Source organism: Bubalus kerabau, chromosome 16, assembly GCF_029407905.1.
Source record: "Bubalus kerabau isolate K-KA32 ecotype Philippines breed swamp buffalo chromosome 16, PCC_UOA_SB_1v2, whole genome shotgun sequence".
Taxonomy (NCBI): Eukaryota; Metazoa; Chordata; class Mammalia; order Artiodactyla; family Bovidae; genus Bubalus; species Bubalus kerabau.
The window spans coordinates 57,627,099-57,647,579 of NC_073639.1; the positions used below are offsets into that span (position 1 = coordinate 57,627,099).

At 50.3% G+C, this 20,481-nt stretch overlaps 1 protein-coding gene across 5 annotated transcripts in view; it reads right to left on the minus strand.

Annotated features, from left to right (window-relative positions):
- Window positions 1-250: 250 nt before the first annotated feature.
- The window catches only part of TMEM120B (transmembrane protein 120B), a 44,846-nt gene continuing 24,615 nt past the window's right edge, over window positions 251-20,481 (minus strand). The window contains exons 4-13 of one of the 5 annotated variants that reach the window (XM_055550601.1): window positions 19,080-19,139; window positions 18,387-18,482; window positions 13,891-13,980; window positions 5,455-5,520; window positions 4,890-4,951; window positions 4,072-4,140; window positions 3,711-3,803; window positions 2,841-2,905; window positions 2,432-2,500; window positions 251-1,930 (exon numbers count right to left, since the gene is read on the minus strand). In XM_055550601.1, coding sequence (XP_055406576.1) covers window positions 1,817-1,930; window positions 2,432-2,500; window positions 2,841-2,905; window positions 3,711-3,803; window positions 4,072-4,140; window positions 4,890-4,951; window positions 5,455-5,520; window positions 13,891-13,980; window positions 18,387-18,482; window positions 19,080-19,139 — 784 coding nt within the window. In that variant the 3' untranslated portion in view covers window positions 251-1,816. Of the gene's footprint in view, window positions 1,931-2,431; window positions 2,501-2,840; window positions 2,906-3,710; window positions 3,804-4,071; window positions 4,141-4,889; window positions 4,952-5,454; window positions 5,578-13,890; window positions 13,981-18,386; window positions 18,483-19,079; window positions 19,140-20,481 lie in introns of all 5 variants that reach the window. The other 4 variants (XM_055550600.1, XM_055550602.1, XM_055550603.1 and 1 more) reach the window with 4 other exon arrangements.

Genomic DNA, 20,481 nt, shown 5'->3' on the forward strand with positions numbered 1-20,481 from the left:
TTAGGTGGTTCCTGCCCTCCCTGGTATCTTCTGCCTCTGCCCCCTCCCTTGCCTAGTGCTCCGGCCTCCACTGGGCCTGAGAAAGAGACATAAAACCTACCCTACCCCACCTAGGTTCCCCAAGGCCCTGACATGCCTAGGGAGAGTCAACAGAGCATTCAGTCCAGAGCTTCGTGGACAAAGAAAGGATGGTCTAGGACAGAGGAGGTCCACAAACTACAGTCTATTGGCCAAATCTGGCCACTGCCTATTTTTGTAAATAAACTTTTATTGAAACACAGCCACTCCCATTCATTTATACATTGGCTGCCTTTGCCCTCCAACGGCAGACTCGTGTGACACAGACCATCTGGCCCTCAAAGCCTAAAATATTTGCCATCTGGCTCTTTACAGAAAAAGTTTGCCAACTCCTAGTCTGGGGCAAACCCAAGTTCCTAAAGGGCCAGATGGGAGACCCAAATGAGTGAAGTAGGGTAGGGATGAAAGAAGTGGTGGGGCAAACTAGAAAGCAAGCCCCCACCCTAGACAAGGCAGCTCAGCCCAGCCAAATGCTGCTCTATGGGAATGTTTCTAGGTCTTTCCATCTCTCTAGGGAAAGTAGAAATCTGGATTTTTCATGTGGGATCTTACTGGAGGGAGGGGAAATACCATATTTTGAAAACTTAAACTCCTTCGAGGGCCAGAGCATGACTACAGACACCATCTGTGAATTCTGGCCAACAGAGATTTCTAGGTAAGTTGTTAAGGGCAGCTGAAGCCCATACGAGAAGATGCAGAAAATGCAACCAAACCTTTTGGCTTCTTCATAGATAGAGAACCTAATGTGAGGTGACCAGCAGACCTGCCATGACCTCCAGAGGGTGACCTCCACAAAGCGAGCCTGCTCAGACTCGCCCGTCCTCCCCCCACATTCCAGAACCTCTGAGGTGAAGGGGAGAAGTCCGGAGCACGGGTGACCTCCATGCTGGCTGAAGTCCCAACCAGGGCTGAGTCTTGTCCCCACTCCCTGAGTTACTGCATGAATCTGGGAAGGTGGGCTGAGGAGTGGCGGTCAGGAAGCACCCCTCCCACAAGAGTGGACCCAAACTTTGTGGGCGGAGGGTGGGAGGGAAACACGCCCTCAAACCAACCAAACAGTGCAGGGGTGCCCTCTGGTGGTGACCCTCAGAAAACTCCCCTGCCTCAGGCCAAGCCCTAGCGGCCAGCAAGCAGGGAGACTCAGGAAGCACAAGGAGCAGGAGGCACAGACGGACAGTGGTTCTCTGAGAGCTGAAACACCCTGGAGGCCGCCGGGAGCTTACAGCAGAAGCAGTGCCCGGGGAGGGAGACTCCGCAGGACACCGAGAGGCTTCCTTCCACCCACCAGGGACTCAGTAACTAGCAGATCAGCCGAAACCCACCCCCAGTGAGGCACGTCTGAAGCCCAAACCTGAGGGGCTCAGTGATAGGATGGGGAACAGAGGGGGTCCCTGAGGCTTAGTTCCCCCCGCCCGCTCCCAGGAAGACTGACCCAGTCTCGAGAGAGTAGCAGGGGAAGGAGGGCAGCAGATTCTAGGGAAGGGGGCAGGCAATATTAAATATGTCATAAATAGGGAGGCTGGGGCCGGCTAATACTGCGCCGACAGGCTGGGGTCACATTCCTCTTGTCCAGCCAGGGACCGGGCCTTGGCCCTGCTCCCAGTGATGCACTGGCCCCTGAGGTCACCGCTGCCAGTGGTCACTGGCGCTATTGGGGAGGAGATGGGCAGCAAGGACGCCGCCTGGGATCCCCTGCAGTCTCAAAGTCCGGGGTCTCGAGGAGCGCCGGCCCCGTGGCTCACGGCTTCTTGGCCTTGCTTCTGTTCTGCTGGAGTTTGGTGTGCACGACTTTGAGTGTGGTCAGGAAGTTGCCGAGGAAGAGGACGAGGAACGTCAGCGCCAACACAAACACCTGGGGGGTGGTGCATAGGAGGGGGCGCCCCAGGGTGGGGGAGGCAGGCAGAGAACAGAAGGGAGAGAAGGCAGAGGCCCGCTCAGGTCAGCTCTCCTTGTTGAAATGACTGGCCCCCCCAAACCCCACACACACACCAGTGCCCCCTGGGACCTCAGAACCCCTAAGCACAAGCTCCCTGAGAACTTCAAGGTTTGCCAGCGGAAGGCAGGGATCTGAGCCAGCTGGGTGAGAGGTGTGAGTCCTCGGGGTCAGGCAGTGTCCTAGGGGGCTCCCCCCTTGCCTCCTATCCCCAGCGCCCTCCTTGGTGTTTCTCAGACCTCTGAGGGGCTCCAAGGGACCCCCAGATTTCCTGCCCCAGTCTCCTAGGCCCCCAGAGCAGTGAGCTCTCTACTGCAGGTCCCCACAGAGCAGGGGGTGGGGCAGGGAAGGAATTCTTTCCAAGTGGCCCCAGGACACACATACACACATATAACACACACACACGTGCGAGCACCATACCTGCCATTCTCTGCATTCCTCATGGCTGGAGAGCTCAAACAATGTGACGGCATTGTAGAGCTGCCAGAACTAGAGAGGGGAAGCAGGAACTGCTCAGCTCACCTGAGTCCCCTTGAGACCCAGGTGGGAAAGCCCAGGGGGCAGGGGCAAGCCCCCCAGCTTCTGCTGTAAACTGCCCTTGAGACACTGACAACCCCCTTCAAATGAAAATGGGGCACCCAGCCTGGGGTGGGGCATGCGGGTGCCCAGGGCCAATTCCCGCTCCTGCCTTTGGCCTCCCTGGACCCAGGGGTCATCCCAGCCACAGGACCCCGAGGGCCCCAGCTCACAGATGGTTGGTGAGAGAGAGAGCAGCCTTAGGACCTTCTATTCCTGAGAGGGGGTACCCACAAACTCCAGGGGGACTCACATGGCCACAGAACAGGAAGGGCAGAAGGAAGGTGAGGCCTCGCCACATCCAAGACTGAAATCCTTCTGTGGAGAGGAAGGAGGGAGTGAAGGGCCTGGGTGAGGTGGCCCGGCCCTGCCCGTCACTCTGCGATCAGGCGGGTTGACCTCCTCCAGGTGGGTGAGTGCTAACTTGGAAAATAACCCAGGGAACACGTGGAATACCTGCCGCCAGGCCTGGTGGCCCTCACACCTCACGTCCCTGTGACCCAAGTGGGCTGACCACTCTTACAGGACGCTGGCATACCAGCACTAGTATGGTTTTTGGTTTTTCATAATTTGCACAGGATTTTACATTTCGTAACTGGCTTTGGCATGCTTCATTTCAATCGAGTCTTGACAAAATAGGGCCTACTGTGCAGAGTAATTCAATGGAAATGACCACTTCAAAAAACAGAAGATTTTTTATTAACAACACTTTCCCCTGAAAGTTTAAAGGAAGGGTCTCTGAGTTTTCCTGATGCAGCACCCACCCCGATGAGTTCAAGTTAAGAACACATAAATTGCACAAGTGTAAAAACACTAGACTAGACTAACATTATGTATGTCATAAAACATAGGGAAAAAAAATAGACATTTAAAAAGGATAGGCTACAGGCACTTAGCCTCCAGGGCCTGGCACACAGCTGGCCTTGCGTTTGTCAACTGCAATGGAATCCACCATGAATTACAAAAAGCAATTAGGATGAGGCCAGCAAGCCCTGGCTTTGCATGTGGCAGGTCCTGTCAGGCTCTTACCGGCACCTGGTCCCTGTGACGGACATGGGGCAAAGTCTGGGGGAACAGAGAGGGTCAGTGCTTGTCATCTCGCTGACCAGGCCAGGCTACTCACCCACAGTGAGGTCCAGGTGATTCCTCTCCCCCAGGGCCCGCAGTCGGTAGAGGCAGCCTCTCTGGTAATAATATTGCAGGAACTGGACACAGCCTGTAGGGGGAGCACAGCGCCCAGCTCAGGGACTAAGGGACCCAGCAACACCTCCAAGGCAGGCCGGCAGGTCTCCATTGCCCAGAGACCAGGGGCGCCTGGGTACAACCTCCTCCCACCCCCAACACACACGGCACCGTAGCACACCACACAGCACCACACCACACCCACACACCCACCCACACCCACACACACGTCTGAACCCAAAAAACGAGGAGGCAGACCACGCCATGCCATGCCACACCACACCACACCACACCACACACACCACACGTCTGAACCCAAAAAACGAGGAAGCAGAATTCTGCGTGTCGACATGGAAAAATACCCATCGTAACTGTTAAAAGAACAGAAACTAGGTTATAAAAAAAAGCTGTGTGGAAGAATCCTATGTTTGTAGATTATACATAATACAGTATTATAGGTGTGTATATGTGTTTATGAATGAAAATATTTGAAAGGACATATATCTATTAACACCCTAAGGATGGAATTATACATAATTTTCCTTCTTGGCTTATGTTTGTATGCAGGGTTTTATTTAAAAATTAAATTGTATTTTTTTGAATAGGTAAGATGTATTCAGCATAAAACTCAAGGGGAACAAACAGGTACTTGGCAAAAAGTAAAACTCTCTCCCTGTCTTTAACCATCCAATCTCTGTTCCTCAGAGTTAACCCCTCATTGTGTACAAATCCGGAGCTATTCTTAAATAAGAAAAAGAACATAAATGTCTATTTTAAGAGAAACAGAGTTGATGCTCCCAACACCACGTAGCTCCTGAGGGGCACAGCTGGTCAGATTCTGAACCAGGGTAGAAAAAGGCAGCAACTGGAGCTCCAGGGGGTGGACATTCCTCTCCAGGGGCTGGGGGCTGGACGGCAGGATGGAGCTGATGGAGTGGTGGGGAGAGATGGCGGGCAGCTCCTTCTGGATTTCTGGGACCCTTCCCTGCCCGACCAGGGACCTCCCCCAGTCCTTCCACTCCTTTCACACAAGAAAAACACAACCTCCACTCTTCACACAACCTCCACCAGTGAAAGCCACACTGTGCCCGTCCCCAGAATCTGAGCAAGAGACACTCACTCTGAAAAATGGAGAACGCTAAAAACTGATTGCGAAACTTCTGATAAATTAGTCCGTTAGGCCTGCAGAGAAGTGGAGGAAAAGCAAAGATGAAGCCCCAATCTGAAATCATTTGTTCATCCCCGTCCTATCTCTGTTCCAACCAAAAGAGAGAGAGAGAGAGAGAAAAGATTTTAAACCCAGTTTCTACCTTATCACCATGTCCCTGGGGCTGGACCAGGTAATTTACATCATTGCTTTATTACATTCTAGAACCAAGGGAGCTGGGGTAGGCATCTCGAAGACCAAATGCCCAGCCATTCCTCCTCCCTCCATCAGTCACAGTCTTGTCCCTGTGCTTGTTCTGTCCAGACCTGCTCCCTGTGACCACCGTCAGTGGCCCTTGGAAGAGTCCCCAGTTGGCTTGAGGTGGCCCTGCAGCCCCTTCGTAAAGCTCACACTTTTACTTCTCGGCCCAAAAGTCAGCCCCCAAATCCCCTGCATCTTGGGCCCACCGCCAGTCCCCATCCACCGGCTCCCTGCAGAGAGTGAGCAGAGGTCTTGGGCTCAAGCAGGAGACACTCACCAGGTCAGCATCACTCCGGACAGGAATGTGGACACGTAGTGGTGAGACACCCACCAGCCTTTAATTCTTGAGAGAAGAGAAGGAAAAGAGCTCAGGAGGGGAGAGAAAGGCAAGCTTCCCAGCCTGTGTTGAGGGAGAAGAGTGGTCTACAACCCAGAGACAGCTTCTTGGAGCAAGAAATGTACCCAAGCCAGGACTTTTGCCCTCTGTCCTATGAGATATACAATCACAGAGAGACCCAGAGAGGCACTCGGGCACCTCCCTAACCTCCCCAGCACTCCAAGACCCACCTCTCTGCCCCTCCTCACCCCTACTCTCAGGAGCTCCAGGTAGCCTTTTCTTTGAACTCGCCAAGCCCATGGCTACCTCAGGGCCTGTGATGGGCTGAATGATGTTCCCCTCAAATTCCTATGTTGAAGACCTCTAACCCCAGTACCTTAAAATGTGACTATATTTGGAGAGAGGACTTTTAAAGAGATAATTAAGGTTAAATTAGGTCACAAGGGTGGGGCCCTAATACGATAGGCTCGGTGTCCTTACAAGCAGAGGAAGAGACTGGAGCGGAGTGCATGCACTCGGAGAAAAGGCCCTGTGAGGATGCAGTGGCCCTCTGCACACCAAGGCATGGTCCCAGGGGAAACCTGTCAGCACCCTGATCCTGAACGTCTAGCCTCCAGAACCGAGACAATACATTTCTGTTGTTTAGGTCCCGCAGTCTGTGATACTTTGTCATGGCAGCCTGAGCAGACTAATGGGGTCTTCATACTTGCCGTTCTCTCTGCTCCAAGATCTTGGCCGGCCTGGCTCCTGGTCCAAATTCAAGTTTGCGGACCAACTGTCACCTCCTCCAAGAGGCCTTCCCTGACCCCCTTATCTGCAACAGCTAGACAGCCCCACTCTGGATCACGTTACCCTGCTTCATTTTCTTCACGGTGCTTATCACTATCTAAAATTATCATTCTTTCCTCATTTGTTTCTGAACCCCCTTCCCCACTCAAAAGAGCAGAGATACTGTCTGTTCATCTGTATCGTGACACCTGGCTTAGAGCAGGTGCTCAACAAGCATGCTGAATAAACACAGAACACTCGCACACGTTTACACAGAGCTGTAGCTAGCTATGTTAACCCCACATTCGCAGAGGAACGACAGGCTGTACACGAAGTGCCTCCCTCCATCCCAGACACAACTGCTCTCTGGGGGCCCCAGGCCCCAGGCTCATCTGTTCCTCTGTCTACAGCAGGCCCTCGCCAGCCCTGGACTTCACTCATCCAGTCCACAAGCTGCCGGGACCCCGCGGTCAGAATCCAGCTCTGGTACTTCCCTAGTGGTCCCATGGCCAATTCCTCGCTCCCAAAGCCGGGGGCTCCTGTTGGATCCTTGGTCAGGGAACTAGATCCCACGTGGTGCAGCTAAGAGTTTGCCTGCTGCAACTAAAGATGCCCCACGGCAAAATGAAGACTGAAGATCCCACGGGCTGCAACTAAGACCCAGGGAAGCCAAATAAATAAGAAGAACCCAGCGCTCCCCTGGCTCAGGGCTATCACTCCACAGAGGGGCAGGGAGCCTGGCTGTCACCCCCCCTCCAGTGTCACAGGCAGTCTTTATTCTTCAAGGTCCCAGAGTGTGTCTCAGGCCTCTGCTGGCCTCCCCAGGCCTCCTCCAGGAGCTCAGTGATCAGAACATGAGGAGGCAGCAATCTGCTTTGCCAAATGCACCCTGGGATACCAGGGACTGGGACACGGGAAGCATCCATGTGCGAGAAGCAGTTAACCTTTGTCTTTCCAGAACACTCTCTTGGGAGATAACTGGAGAGGGGGCCAAGTGGGGAGATGGGCTCCAAATGGAGGCACCTGAGGATCTGCTGGTTTGGGGGATGAGCTGATGTTTTTTTTTTCTTTCTTTAAATTGTTTTGGGCCGAGCCAAGTAGCATGTGGGACCTTAGTTCCCCGACCAGGGATCAAATCCCTGTTCCCCTATATTGCATGCTCAGAGTCTTAACCACTGGACCACAAGGAAGTCCCCTCTTTTAAAATTTATTTATTTATTCCACTGCATCGGACCTTAGCTGTGGCATGTGGGATCTAGTTCCCTGACCAGGACCAAACCTGGGCCCCCTGCATTGGGAGTATGGCGTCTTTGTCAGGAAAGTTCCAAGAAGTCCCTTTTATTAAATTAAAAAAAAAATTTTTTTTTTTAGACTTGAACTAAAATCATCCTGCGACTTGCTTCCTTGTCTTGACTCCAGGCCTGTATCTACAGACCTGCCACTGACTTCTTAGACGTGACACGGCATCTCAGGATGTGCCTGCTCTGCCGTAGTCGACTCAGCCATTCCCGAACTGTCAGTCAGCCGTCATGCTGCCGTACAGCCCGTGGAAGTCCCGTGCCGTGACGCCATTTCTCCACGGCGGCTACCAGGAAGTAAGTATGCAGGATGGCTAGCTCAGAGGGCACGTGCGTGGTTATTTCTCAAATTACCTTCCAAAACAGCAATTCCCAATTTACCCTCCCATCAGCAGTAGAGACTATCGAGTTCCCCAAACCCTCACCAACACGGAATACCTAATTTTAAAATTTCTCCCAATCTTATTATGTGAAAATCGGTGTGTCGTTAAGGCTTTCATTTGCACTGTCCTAATAAGTGGATTTGAGTTGTCTGAAGACCTTCCAACCTGGACATAAACATTGTAAGGGTAGGGACAGCATCTTACTCCTCTCTTCTCTTCGCAGCCCTTCAATGAGTGTGTGTGTGCTCAGTCACTTGGTCCTGTCTGAATCTCTGTGACCCCATGAACTGTAGCCCACCAGGCTCCTCTGTCCATGGGATTTCCCAGGCAAGAGTACTGGAGTGGGTTGCCATTTCCTTCTCCAGGGGGTCTTCCCGACCCAGGGACTGAATCCTTATCTCTTGTGTGTCCTGCAGTGGCAGGCAGATTCTTTACCACTGAGCCATCTGGGAAGCCCTTCAGTAGTTCTGGGAAGGAAGGAAGGAAGGAAGGGAAGGAGAAAGGAGAAAGGAAGAGAAAGAAAGAAAGAAGAAAATAAATGAAAGAGACTTCCCTGGCAGCCTAGGGGTTAAGACTCCACACTTCCAACGCAAGGACTTCGGGTTTAATCCCTGGTCAGGAACTAAGATCCCACGTGCCACACGATACAGCCACAAAAAATGTCTGGTCATAAATTAGGTGTTTGGGCAATAGCCTGTGGATGCTTGAGTGGTTATGAGGAGAAACAAGGTTTTAGGAGGCTTTTTATTCCTAGCACTAATAGCACCTGGTAAACAGTAGGTACTCAATAAATGCTGAAATGAAAAAAGTGATGTCCAGGAAGTGCAGCTGGTATAGATGCCACCAGGACAAACTGCACAGGAGACTGACACAGGTGCCACATGAATTCACGGGATGGGATGGGACATCTGTCCACTTCCTGCTTCCCAATCTCCCTTCCCCGTGTCCCTGCCCTGCCTGTCAGGGTCTCTGAGGAACCTTGGTTTCTGACCGAAAAGATAACGGGCCCCATCCTTAGACCTTCATCTTGAAGAGCAACCAACACGTCTCTGCAAGCCCTGGAGGCCTGGCAAGCCCCCGTTCTCTGTCCTACCTACCAAAGGTCCCCAGAGAAATACCCCCTCCCTGTCCAGGAAGGGCCGGAGCCAGACACAGGCTCTCGGCAGCAAGCCTGGCTAAGCAGCAGCTTCTAATTTCACAGTTCACTGTGCCCACAGCCCAGCGCTGACAGACGCCACCAATAAACACAGCTCAGTGGCATTGGGAGAGGCTAAAAATGTCCTCTTTCCCAGCGTGCATTCGCCAGCCCCGTTGTCCGTCTGCATACCCCAGGGCTCTGGACTGGTGCTGCGCACGTACCAGTGTGTGTGTGTATTTATATAACAGTTTTATTGTGATGTCAGTCAGACAGCATACCATTCACCCATTTAAAGTATATGAGTCAGTGTACTCACAGAGCTGGGCAAACATGACCACAGTCAGTTTTAGGACATTTGCACTGCTCCAGAAAGAGACCTTCACCCTTCAGCAGTCTATCTCTAGGGTCCGTTTTGCCCCAGAAACGAAGCCTGCAGGAGCTTGTGGCCTTTTAAATGAGCAGACAGTAGGTCCGCTAGGAAGGCCGGCACACTGCATAGCCTGAATGTAGTACGAACAGCATGTTCTAATATCTGGGGATTGTGCCTGGAGAGCTCCCTTCAGGACACCTTAGCATAAGATCCAGGTACCAGTCACTAGTCAACCTCTGGTTCTCTCTGGCTTTGAGCTTCGGGTCATCTGGACAGCTCAGGGAATGGCTTCTACACCAAGGCTCCCTCTCTCCTCTGCCACCCCACCCCTCTGTATCCTAGGAAAGGCCCTTACAAAAACCCATTCGTTCTGGGCACTGGTGGGCTGGCTTGCCAGAAAAGGCAACGTGATTTCTGATTCACTATTCATTCTATCCCGGAACTACTGCAGAGGACATCTGCTGTTTTGTCTGTCTGTTAATCACTCCCTCTTCCGCTTCTCCCTTTGTCTTTCCTTGGGGGAACTACCTCACCGCCCCAGTCAGTCTGGGTGGTGGAGCGAAGATAACTGAGCACATGACCCAGAGTCAGCCAATGGAGATGCCAAATCACTCCAGCACAGTGATTGGTTCAGGGATGAGCATGTGACCTGAGCCTGGCCAATTAGAAGTCTGTCTCAAGACCCTACTGCCCCTGGACCAGTAGAGGAAAGATGCTCTTTCCTCTGGGACTGCTGATCCCTGTGGGGTGCTGGTCTGGGCTGCTGGGAGCCAGGGCAGGAGGTAGCAGGAAAGGAAAAGGGAGGAGGAGGCCGGTTAAATTAACATTGTTTGAGCGCTCTGGACCTCCCTGAACTATTTATATGCTCCAATAAATACTCTTTCATGTTTACTTCTATCAGGTGGTTTTCCATCATTTGCAAAGTCTGGAAGGGAAGCTGACTTACTTATGGCTCTAAGCTATGGAGCTACATCTCACATGGGAAACATCAGACACAAACCACGGGTGGCTCCATGCCATGATGTGGGCGTTCCCCCTACACACCCACCTCTCAAAGCTTGCTTCCCCCCAACACACCCCTAATTCAGGTCTTGGATGCAACTGGAAACAGGATAAAAGAGGTTCAATCAGACCAAAACTGGGCAGCAAGCCTCCAGGAAGTCTATCTGGCTCAGGTTCAGCTGTCTCTCCAACACCAAGATGACCCCAATGAACTTCCTTCACTACAGAGCTTGGGTTCAGTTCATTTCTACACAGACTCTGGGGCACTCACTGGGTACCCACTGTGAGCTCCAGAGCTGGCCGTGGGACACTTCAGAGAAATGCAGCCTTCATCTCAAACTGGACCCCTGCCTCCTCCTCACTGTGCATTCTTGAACTGGTTTCTTAGCTATTCCCTAATAAGGGCCAAGTGTGAGGGGAAACCTCACGGGCATCTCCCATGCCCACCCTCAAGAGAAAAATCTGCTCTGAGAAGGAGTGGGGGAGGATGGAGGCTAACTATTCAACAGACGTTGAGGACGAGTCACAAAGTTTTAATCTCCCAACTTTGGTCCACCTGCCATGCCTTCCTCTCCCACAAGTTGACCACAACTCCTGTAGTCATTCCAGAAAATAAGACATCCGTACAGGCCCACCCCGCTCACCCCACGGTCCCCACCACCAACACATCTGAATCTGTGCCGAAGGCCAGACTGGGGAGGCAGGCCTAGAGGAGTGTGATTCCTGAAGCAACTTGACCTTTCTGAAGCATACTTGCCATGAATGGTCTTCTAAAGAACCCCTATGAGTGCTCCCAAAAGGCTCCACGTGGTAGCTATCTTGGAGTCCCTCCCTACTCAGTGTCTGGTACTTAGAAGTTGCTCATGAAAGTGTAATGCGGACTTCTTGGTAGTCCAGTGGTTAGGACTCCGCACTTTCACTGCAGGGGGCACAGGTTTGATCCCTGGTCAAGGAACTAAGATCCCACATGCTTCGTGGCACAGCAAAATAAAATAAAATGTAAAATACATAAAATAAATGTGTAATAAATGGCAGGTCGGGGACAGATTGGACCACACACAAAGCTTTGCATTACCAGCTCAGTGACAGCCCTTCCTGTTGTCCCATCAGAGCACAAGCCCTAGGGAGGCCCCAGAGAAGGCCCCACTAAGGTGTCAGGCAAGTGAGGTGGCTCTGGAATCCTACTTTCCCCCTTTAGTCCTCTTCCCTGTTTTCTGGGTGTGCTCCACACTTATAGGGACCTCGACTCAGACCTGTTCCCTTCTCTCAGGGAACCCCCCACCCACAGTCTGTCATACAAGAAAAAAGGGACAAGAGTAACCCTTATTAAAGTGCTAGTGACTGTTAGAGATGTAGCATGCCCCTGAACATTCTTAATATGAGTCCATCAGGAGGAGGAAACTCCCGACACCAAGCCCAGGGGAGCATGAAGAGAATTAGTAACAAGAAAGCTTGGCCCATTGCCCTGGGCCCATTTCTCCACTATGTACTACCCTGGGTCCCCTCCAACCATGCCCCAAAGCAGGAAGATACAATCTCTAAAATTAAGGAAAACTACAAATGTTATTGATTTGGTAGGATTTTCGACTTCAGTGTTTCCCAAAGCATGGGGCATGTATCATCAAGTTTTAGATGGTATCTGAGTGTAACACTAGATGATACTGAATCACGTGGTGAGAAGCCATCAGTCCTGTTCTTTCCATTCTCCTGATTAAGTCAGGGAGACAGTCTAGGTTAAATGCCAGGACATCTTTAATTTACAAAATCCCTTGCTCTTGGGCTTCCCACGTGGCTCAGATGGTAAAGAATCTGCCCGCAATGCAGGAGACCCAGGTTCAATCCCTGGATTGGGAAGATTCCCTGGAGAAGGGAATGGCAACCCACTCCAGTATTCTTGCCTGGAGAATGCCATGACAGAGGAGCCTGGTGGGCTGTAGTCCATGGAGTCACAAAGAGTTGGACACGACTGAGCAATTAACACATACATACATACATAGAGATCTGCTCATCTCCCTTTTAACACATGTACACACACGTAAGAGAGATAGCAAGCCTCAGGCTCAGAGCCTTCAGGAAGCAGGAATCATTGACTTCAATAAACTAGACAATGAAAATGAAATTCTATTTTTACACTATTTCCTCTTTCCTGCAATTGATGCTGGTTTTCCACGTATGGTGGTAAAATAAAAGTTTCCTTTTAAAATAAATTCACATTTATTTAATTAAAAAGAGAAACAAAAAGACGGTGGATTTAAATCGTGAAAAAACTATCATCCAGGTGATGCTGGACATGGTAAAGGATGAGTGCGTTTTGAGAAACACTGATCTTTTCTAAAGGGCTACATGCTACAGGGCTGCATACCTAAGAATAGCTGTTCTTCCCTGGTTCTTACCTCTCAGCTCTATGGTCAGGGTAAGGCCCGGCGGGGCAGGGATATGCCATGAGAGACCACTGGCAGAGAAGTGAGAAGGTAGCAAATTATTTGGGGGTTTGGCAAACACCCCAATCTTAAATACACAGCTCCTGGCCGTTCCTTACCAGCCTCCAGGAAGAAGGAAGTGGGGAGGGTCGAGAGGTTGTTACTTTTTGTTTCAGGAAAAACAGGGCCAAGAATGGTATGCAGGGGTTCAAATGGACACCCTCGAAAGGCATCAGACCTATGGGAAATGGGTCCTACAAGTGGCAAGTCGTGGGTCTTAACTCAGTCCTGATACTCTAATCTCTCTCTCGGGGACCTTCCACTTTTCTCACCAGAATCCATTCAACCTTCTGGTGACCATTCACTTTCCTCCAGGGAACCATTCCTCTCCTGACACTCAGCTTTGAGGTGCTGGTTGACAGCCCTGGGGGTGGGCACAAGGCTCACAACCAGCCAATCACAGCAGTGCAGTCTCTGGCCACAGCGACTGGCTCAGAGATAATCAGTGAGTACCAACAGGAGCCAGTGAGACTCCTGGGAGACAGGAATGTGCCTTATTTTGCTGGGAATGCTAGAAATGAAGATGTGAGCCTGGAGCTGCTGGGTGCTCCTACCTGGAACCTGAGACCAAAAGAACACAGTAGAAGGTATGGTTGAGAGATAGAAACTGGGTCCTGATGACACTGTCTGAACACCTGGATTAAGCCTTACCTGAACTCAGCACTAATGGACCCATTCCTTGATGTGAGAAAATAAATTTCCTATTGTGCTAAACTCATTTATTTGAGTTAGGGTTTCTTGTAAGCAAGAGACTGACCATTGCAAGTGAAGCTGCAGCAGCAGACACCGTTTTCCTCCTCCCTGGTTCTCAACAGTCATGAACACCCCCACCCCACACGGAGGAAGGGGGTGCAAGGTGAGGGTGGCAGCTCTCACCTCCACGACAGATTTCCCTCTGGCTCCCCCACACCGCCCCGCAAAGCTGGGCCCCTGTTACCTCGAGCCGTTGCTGATAAGAATGCTCTCCCGAATTGTCAGGGTGCAGTAATACCATACGAGCAGGAAGTTAAAGACTTCATCTGTCACCCTGGCATAGAGAAACAGCCCCAGGGAGGGGTACAGACATGAGAAACCAGGGACAGCTGTCCCCCCGCCCACCTCCACCCCCGGCACACACACAGCTGAACAGCAAACCAGGACAAGAAAGTCCCCAAAGAAGGGATGGCATTTGAGTAGGGCCTTGAAAGTTCAATATACGGAAATGTGCCTTCCTGAGTGCTGGTAATAACTAAATTTGGCTGTGGAAATGGATAATTGTATCTATTATGCTCACTTACATTGTTCCATTTTTAATTTTGTAGACAATTATAGCATAAATGCTACAGGTTGCAATACTCTGAGAGTCAAGCGTCTCTAAACTGACAGCAGTTGGAGGATAAATGCCACCCACTCCCTCAAGGGGGAATAACTGCGGCCCGTCCTTTGCTGCCCCCTACTCCCCAGCAGCACTGAACTCCAGGTTCCCACAGGATAACCCTACTTGTCTCACTTCCATTCCCCTACCAGTGTTTCCTGGGATCACCTCCTGAAAAAATTATTGGCACTCAAATGCTTTTCTTGGGGGATTTCTTCTGGGGAAACCCAAACAAAGACAGTATTATTTCCCATTTCTGAAATTCAAAGACGCTTGCTCCTTGGAAGAAAAGCTATGACAAACCTAGACGGTGTATTAAAAAGCAGAGACGTCACTTTGCCAACAAAGGTCCGTCTAGTCAAAGCTATGGTTTTTCCAGTAGTCATGTTCAGATGTGAGAGTTGGACCATAAAGAAGGCTGAGCACCGAAGAATTGATGCTTTTGAATTCTGGTGCTGGTAAAGACTCTTGAGACTCCCTTGAGATCAAACCAGTCACTCCTAAAGGAAACCAACCCTGAATATTCATTGGAAGGACTGATGCTGAAACTCCAATACTCTGGCCACCTGATGTGAAGAGCTGACTCATTGGAAAACATCCTGATGCTGGGAAAGATTGAGGGCAAGAGGAGAAGGGGGTGTCAGAGGATGAGATGGTTGAATGCCATCACTGACTCAATGGACATGAGGTTGAGCAATGGAGCTGGGAAAGACTGAGGGCAAACAGAGAAGGGAGCATCAGAGGATGAGATGGTTGGATGGTGCCGGGAGCTGGCATATTGCATATTGAGTGCAGCACTTTCCACAGCATCATCTTTCAGGATCTGGAATAGCTCAACTAGAATTCTATCACTGCTGGGAGCCAGCGTGAGGCACTCCGCCTGTGGCAAAGGTCATGAGGAAGGAGGCTCGGCATACGCAAAGGTGGGATCGAGCCTCAGGAGTCCCCCTGGAAATTCTCAAGCATCTACCCCCAAAACCAGAGTCTGCCTACTTTCTGCTTTGTGCTTTCACCTACACCTCTGACTTTATGGGGGCTGTCCCCCACTACCTCTCTCTGAAAAAAGAGTTAGCTTACAGCTCCAGTTAATAATTCCTGGGTGTGACAGTGTTTCAACCTACAAACTCCTTTGGAAATCCTCTAGCCTGCCTGAATAGGTTTTTCCGGCCACATGTGATTGTTCAGAGCCTTCCAACTGTGAGAGGCAGGAGATGTTCTAAACTGCCTAAACACAGATTCCTTTGAGTAGTTAAAAGATTGATTAGAAATTGTATTGGTGAAGGGTTTTTCACTTGTTGGGCCAATGTTTGCTGCTAAGTCTCCATACTCCTTACCTACTGTGTCCTTGGCAGTGTATTGATTGATATAATGGGTGTATAGAAATGTAAAATGCAGCTTTGTCCAATGCTTTTTGGGAGGCTGGTGCCTGACTTTGGAATAATCACCTTTAGAGAAAAATAAGTTTCTTAAAATGTTAACAGGCCTCCGGGCCAGAAGATGATGTAATTCACCTGAATTTTTGCATATGATAAGTTTGAAAGCCTGGCTTCGATTAGGACCAGGAACTGCTGTCCTTGCATGACTCCACCCCTTCCCCCATTATCCTCTATGCACAACTTAAGGTATAAAACTACTTTGGAAAAAAAAGTGCGGGCCTTGTTCACCGAAACTCGGTCTCCCCATGTCACTCTCTCTTTCAAATTCTGGCTGAGTCTCCATCTGGAGCGCGGAACCCGCCATGCTTGCTAATTATGCCTGGGCTTCTAAGATCCGACCGGGGAGGCCTCAGTGTCTCCTCTCCTTCAGGAGAACGGAAGGACGCCTGCGGCCTACGTAAGTGGTGCAAACTTCTTGTCTTGAAGTTTTATTGGTCTCCCGCGTAAACCAAGCTACTCAGCCTCTTTTCTCCACTGAATTTTCCTACTGAGCTATCCTCATTCTATTACTCTTTATATCCTTACTTAACGTTTCATTAAGCAGTTGTTTCCTGACCCTCGCCTACACCGTCTCTCCTTCGAATACCCTGGATCAGCTGGGGCTGGACCCCGGCAGGATGGCATCACTGACGCGATGGACATGAGTTTGAGCAAACTCCAGGAGATAGTAAAGGACAAGGAAGCCTGGTGTGCTGCAGTCCACAGGGTCTCAAAGGGTCGGACACGACTTAGCGACTGAACAACTTCCCATTTTACAGATAAGGAAACTGAGGTTCAGAGATGTGCTGCCCATCCAGCTCCCCACTCTCGGCCTTTTTTAAGCCATTGAAGGTGTAGTCAGCTAAACAGTGTTCCCCCCTGCTCAAATTCAAATCCACCCAGAACCTCAGAATATGACTTGATTTGGAAACAGGGTCTTTGTAAATATAATTAGTGAAGATGAGGAGATAATGGGTTAGGCTGGACCCTAAACCCAAGGACTATGTCCCTATAAGAAGACCAGGAGAGAGATACAGGGCCGCAGGGCAGAGGGCCATATAACGACAGACTAGAGTGAAACAGCCTTAAGGCAAGGGAATGCCAAGGATGGCCAGCCACTACCAGTGGCTGGGAGAGGCAAGGAAGGCTCCTCCTCTAGTCTTTAGAATGAGTGGTCCTGCCAACCATGATTCCAACCTTGATTTCAGATTTCTGGCCTCCACAACTATGAGAAAATACACTTCTGTTGTTCTAAGCCACCCAGCTTGTGGTGCCTTGTTACGACAGCCCCAGGGAATGAATACAGAAAGGGATGGGAGACACGGTGATGCCAGGCCCTCAGTGAGCCTCAGCACTCAACCGCACACCACAGGTTTGTCCTCTGAGGGCCCCAGAAGTCCGAGCACCAGGAAATCTGGTTGCACGTCAAGAACTTCTGCCCCCTTTCTGGGGGCACGTGAGTGGGCATGACTGACATGAGCAGCCTCTGCCCTCCAGGGAAGCTGCCCCGGCCCACGGCAGCAGGCAAGAACAGGCTCAGGGCCTGAAAGAACCTTTGTTTGGACACTCAAGTGGGCAGCCCAGCAACTGGACTCCCAGCCAAGCACCTGCCAGGAAATAAACCCTTGACACGTGGGCCAAATGCCCAAGCCACGCTTGGCTGCCTTCCCTCAGGGCAGGAAACCCGGGACCAGAGCAGGGGGAAACAAAACCCCCTGGGGGATTGAGGCTTCGGCTCACCTCCCTTGTCCCACTCAAATGGAGCAGCTGACCCTCTCGACCGTGCCACTGGGTGCCAGGCGCTGGGCACAGCCACGTGCAGTGTTAATGCACCCAACTGTCACAACCTCCCAGCGAGGCAGGGTCTGGTGTCACCCTCATTTTACAGCGAGGGAGACTCAGGCACCCAGAGGCAACCTGCCCATCTGACAGCCAGTAGGTCTCGAAGGCAGGATTCAAACCCAAGAAGTCTGTGGTCTATCTCTTTTTCTTTCCTTCCTTCCTCTTTTTTGCTCCCCATCCTACCCGCTACCACCTTTACTTCTGTAACTGAGATACAATTCACATACCATAAAATTCACCCTTTTCAAGGATACAAGCCAGTGTGTTTTCAGTATATTCACCGAGTTGTGCATTCATCATCACTATCTAATTCCAGAACATTCTCACCACTCCAAAAAAAAAAAAAATCCTGTGGCCCTTAGCAGTCACTCCCTATTTGCCTCCCCACCACCCCCTGGCAACCACTGATCTGTTTTCTGTCTCTAGAGTCTGCCTGTTCTGGACATTTTATATGAATGGTAGCATACAGTGAGTGGCCTTCTGCCTCTGGGCTCTTTCACTCAGCACCATGTTTTCAGGCTTCATCCATGTTATAGCACGTGTCAGTACTTCAGTCCTTTTTGTGGCCAAATAATATTCCATTGTATGGATGGACCACACTGGGCTCTTTCTTAACTACTACATTATAAGGCCTCTTTAGCAACCATTCAGCAGATATTTGTTGGATGGCTGTAAGGCAGACAGAACTATTTCCTATAAGAAATGGTCATTCTCTACCCTATACCTTATCACACCAAACGAGGAGATGCAAGAGAAACCCTGGATCCTTCTCTGATGGCCCTCCTCCCTCACTCCTGCACACACACCGACACACCCCATCACCTGTAGTGAAGGAAAAATCGACACGCCACAGCACCCAGGAGCAGGATGATGGTCAGGTAGAGCTTGAACTTCTCATACTCATCCTTGTAGGCAAATCTGCAGCGATAGACACCCCCAGGAAAGGTCACATCACTATAACCCATCACCCCACCGGATCCCTGGCCTGCTAGATCAAACTAAGGGAGAGATTTCGAATTAATGGTGATGATCGATAGGGAAAGAGGGCCAGTGTGCAAAGCCTTCTTTGTCCCTGGACTCCTGGGTTTAAGGTTTTGAGCCCGTGATGGGCAGGGAGCTGAGAAAGGGTCTCCTCCTCAACTACCTACAGTAGTGGAAAAGCCACAGCTCCATTTTCCCTGGAAATGGGATACATTTGGGGTAGCCAGGACTGCCTACGTCCCAGGAGGAATGTGTGTGATAAGGCGTGGAATGTGACAGGGGGCCCATTTCTCATGGGAAACTGGCAGTCCAGTCCACACCACGTACTGACTCTGTGAAAGGAAGGAAGGAAACCTCCCCCAGGTGGTCTACATACTAAGGAAGAGACCGTCGGAAAGACCAAAAGCCAGAGTCCCAGCTGTGAACATTTTTTTTTTTAATGCAAAAACTAGCTTGGTCCCATCTCTCTCGAGCCGAAAGAGCAAAATGCCAGGATTCCATAAAGTCAGGTGGAGGGGTGCCTGGGATACTCACTTGGCCTGGTTGCTGAGAAGGGTCACATTCACATTACCGAGAACCAGATTCAAGTAGAGCCTGAAAGGAAAGACCTGTGAGGGCCACCGCGCCAAAAACCCCAGGAGTGGGCCCCAACCAAAAATATGCAAACTTAATAAGCATGGCAAGGGCTTCCCCGGTGGCCCAGTGGTCAAGAACCCGATGTCAATACAGGAAACGTGGGCTCAATCCCTGGGTCAGGAAGATCCCCTGGAAGAGGCAACGGCCACCTACTCCAGTATTCTTGCCTGGGAAATCCCATGGACAGAGGAGCGCGTTGGGCTACAGAGTCAGACATGACTGAGCGACTGAGCACGCATGCACAATAAGCATGGCACTGAGCACCAGATATTAGAAAACAAGGTGCTAAGCTCAACGGTAAAGTCCTCACATCATATGAGAATGAAAATGATTAACTAGAGAACATGGCAACTGTCAGGACCATCATGATAACCCATCTCTCCCCATTTTAGCTGGCTTACAGACCATGTTTCCCAGCCTCCCTTGCAGCTAAATATTTTAAAAAATAAAATAAAAAATAAAGCATACAGCTTAGTGGTGATTATTTTGTACTGTACAGAAATATCAAATTGCTATGTCTACCTCATCTAAAAAATAAATAAAATAATAATGTGAGCTCATAAAAAATGTTTACATTAAAAACAAATTATACAATTTAATGGCTTCAAGTATATTTACAACATTGTGCAAACATCAGTGTCACCTAATCCCAGAACATGAAAGTTCAACACCCCAAGAAGAAAGTCCTTACCCACTAGCATTCACTCCTTCAGCCCCTGGCAACCACTAATCTACTTTCTGTTTCTGTGGATTTGTCTATTCTTGACATTTCGTGTAAACAGGCTCCTGTGATATGTGGCCTTTTATGTCTGGCTTCCTTGTTGTGAACGTTCAGCACTCATTTCCACTGAGTGTATATACACCCAGGAGTGGAATTTCTGGGTCGTATGGTATGTATGTGTTTGGCTTCACGAGGAAATGGCAAACATTTTTGTAAAATGGGATCTGATTGCCCTCCACAGCCTGACTCTTTCCTGCTTGCTGAGAATGCGATGGTGTGACCCAGCGTTGGCCATGCAGATGAGAAGAACTCCTAAAGAAGTGGTAAGTAGTAAGTAAGCAGCAAGGACCAAGTTCCTAGGTGACCTCAGGAGCCCAACATTCTTGGCCCACTCACCTCTGAACTGTTATGTGTGAGAGACAAAAGCCTCGCATGTTTGAGCCACTGTGCCATGATGCTTCTGTTACAACAGCCTGTACTCTAACATGTTATGTACGTGCATGCTCAGTCACGTCCGACTCTTTGCAACCCCATGGACTGTAGCCCCCCAAGGCTTCTCTGCCCGTGGGATTTCCCAGG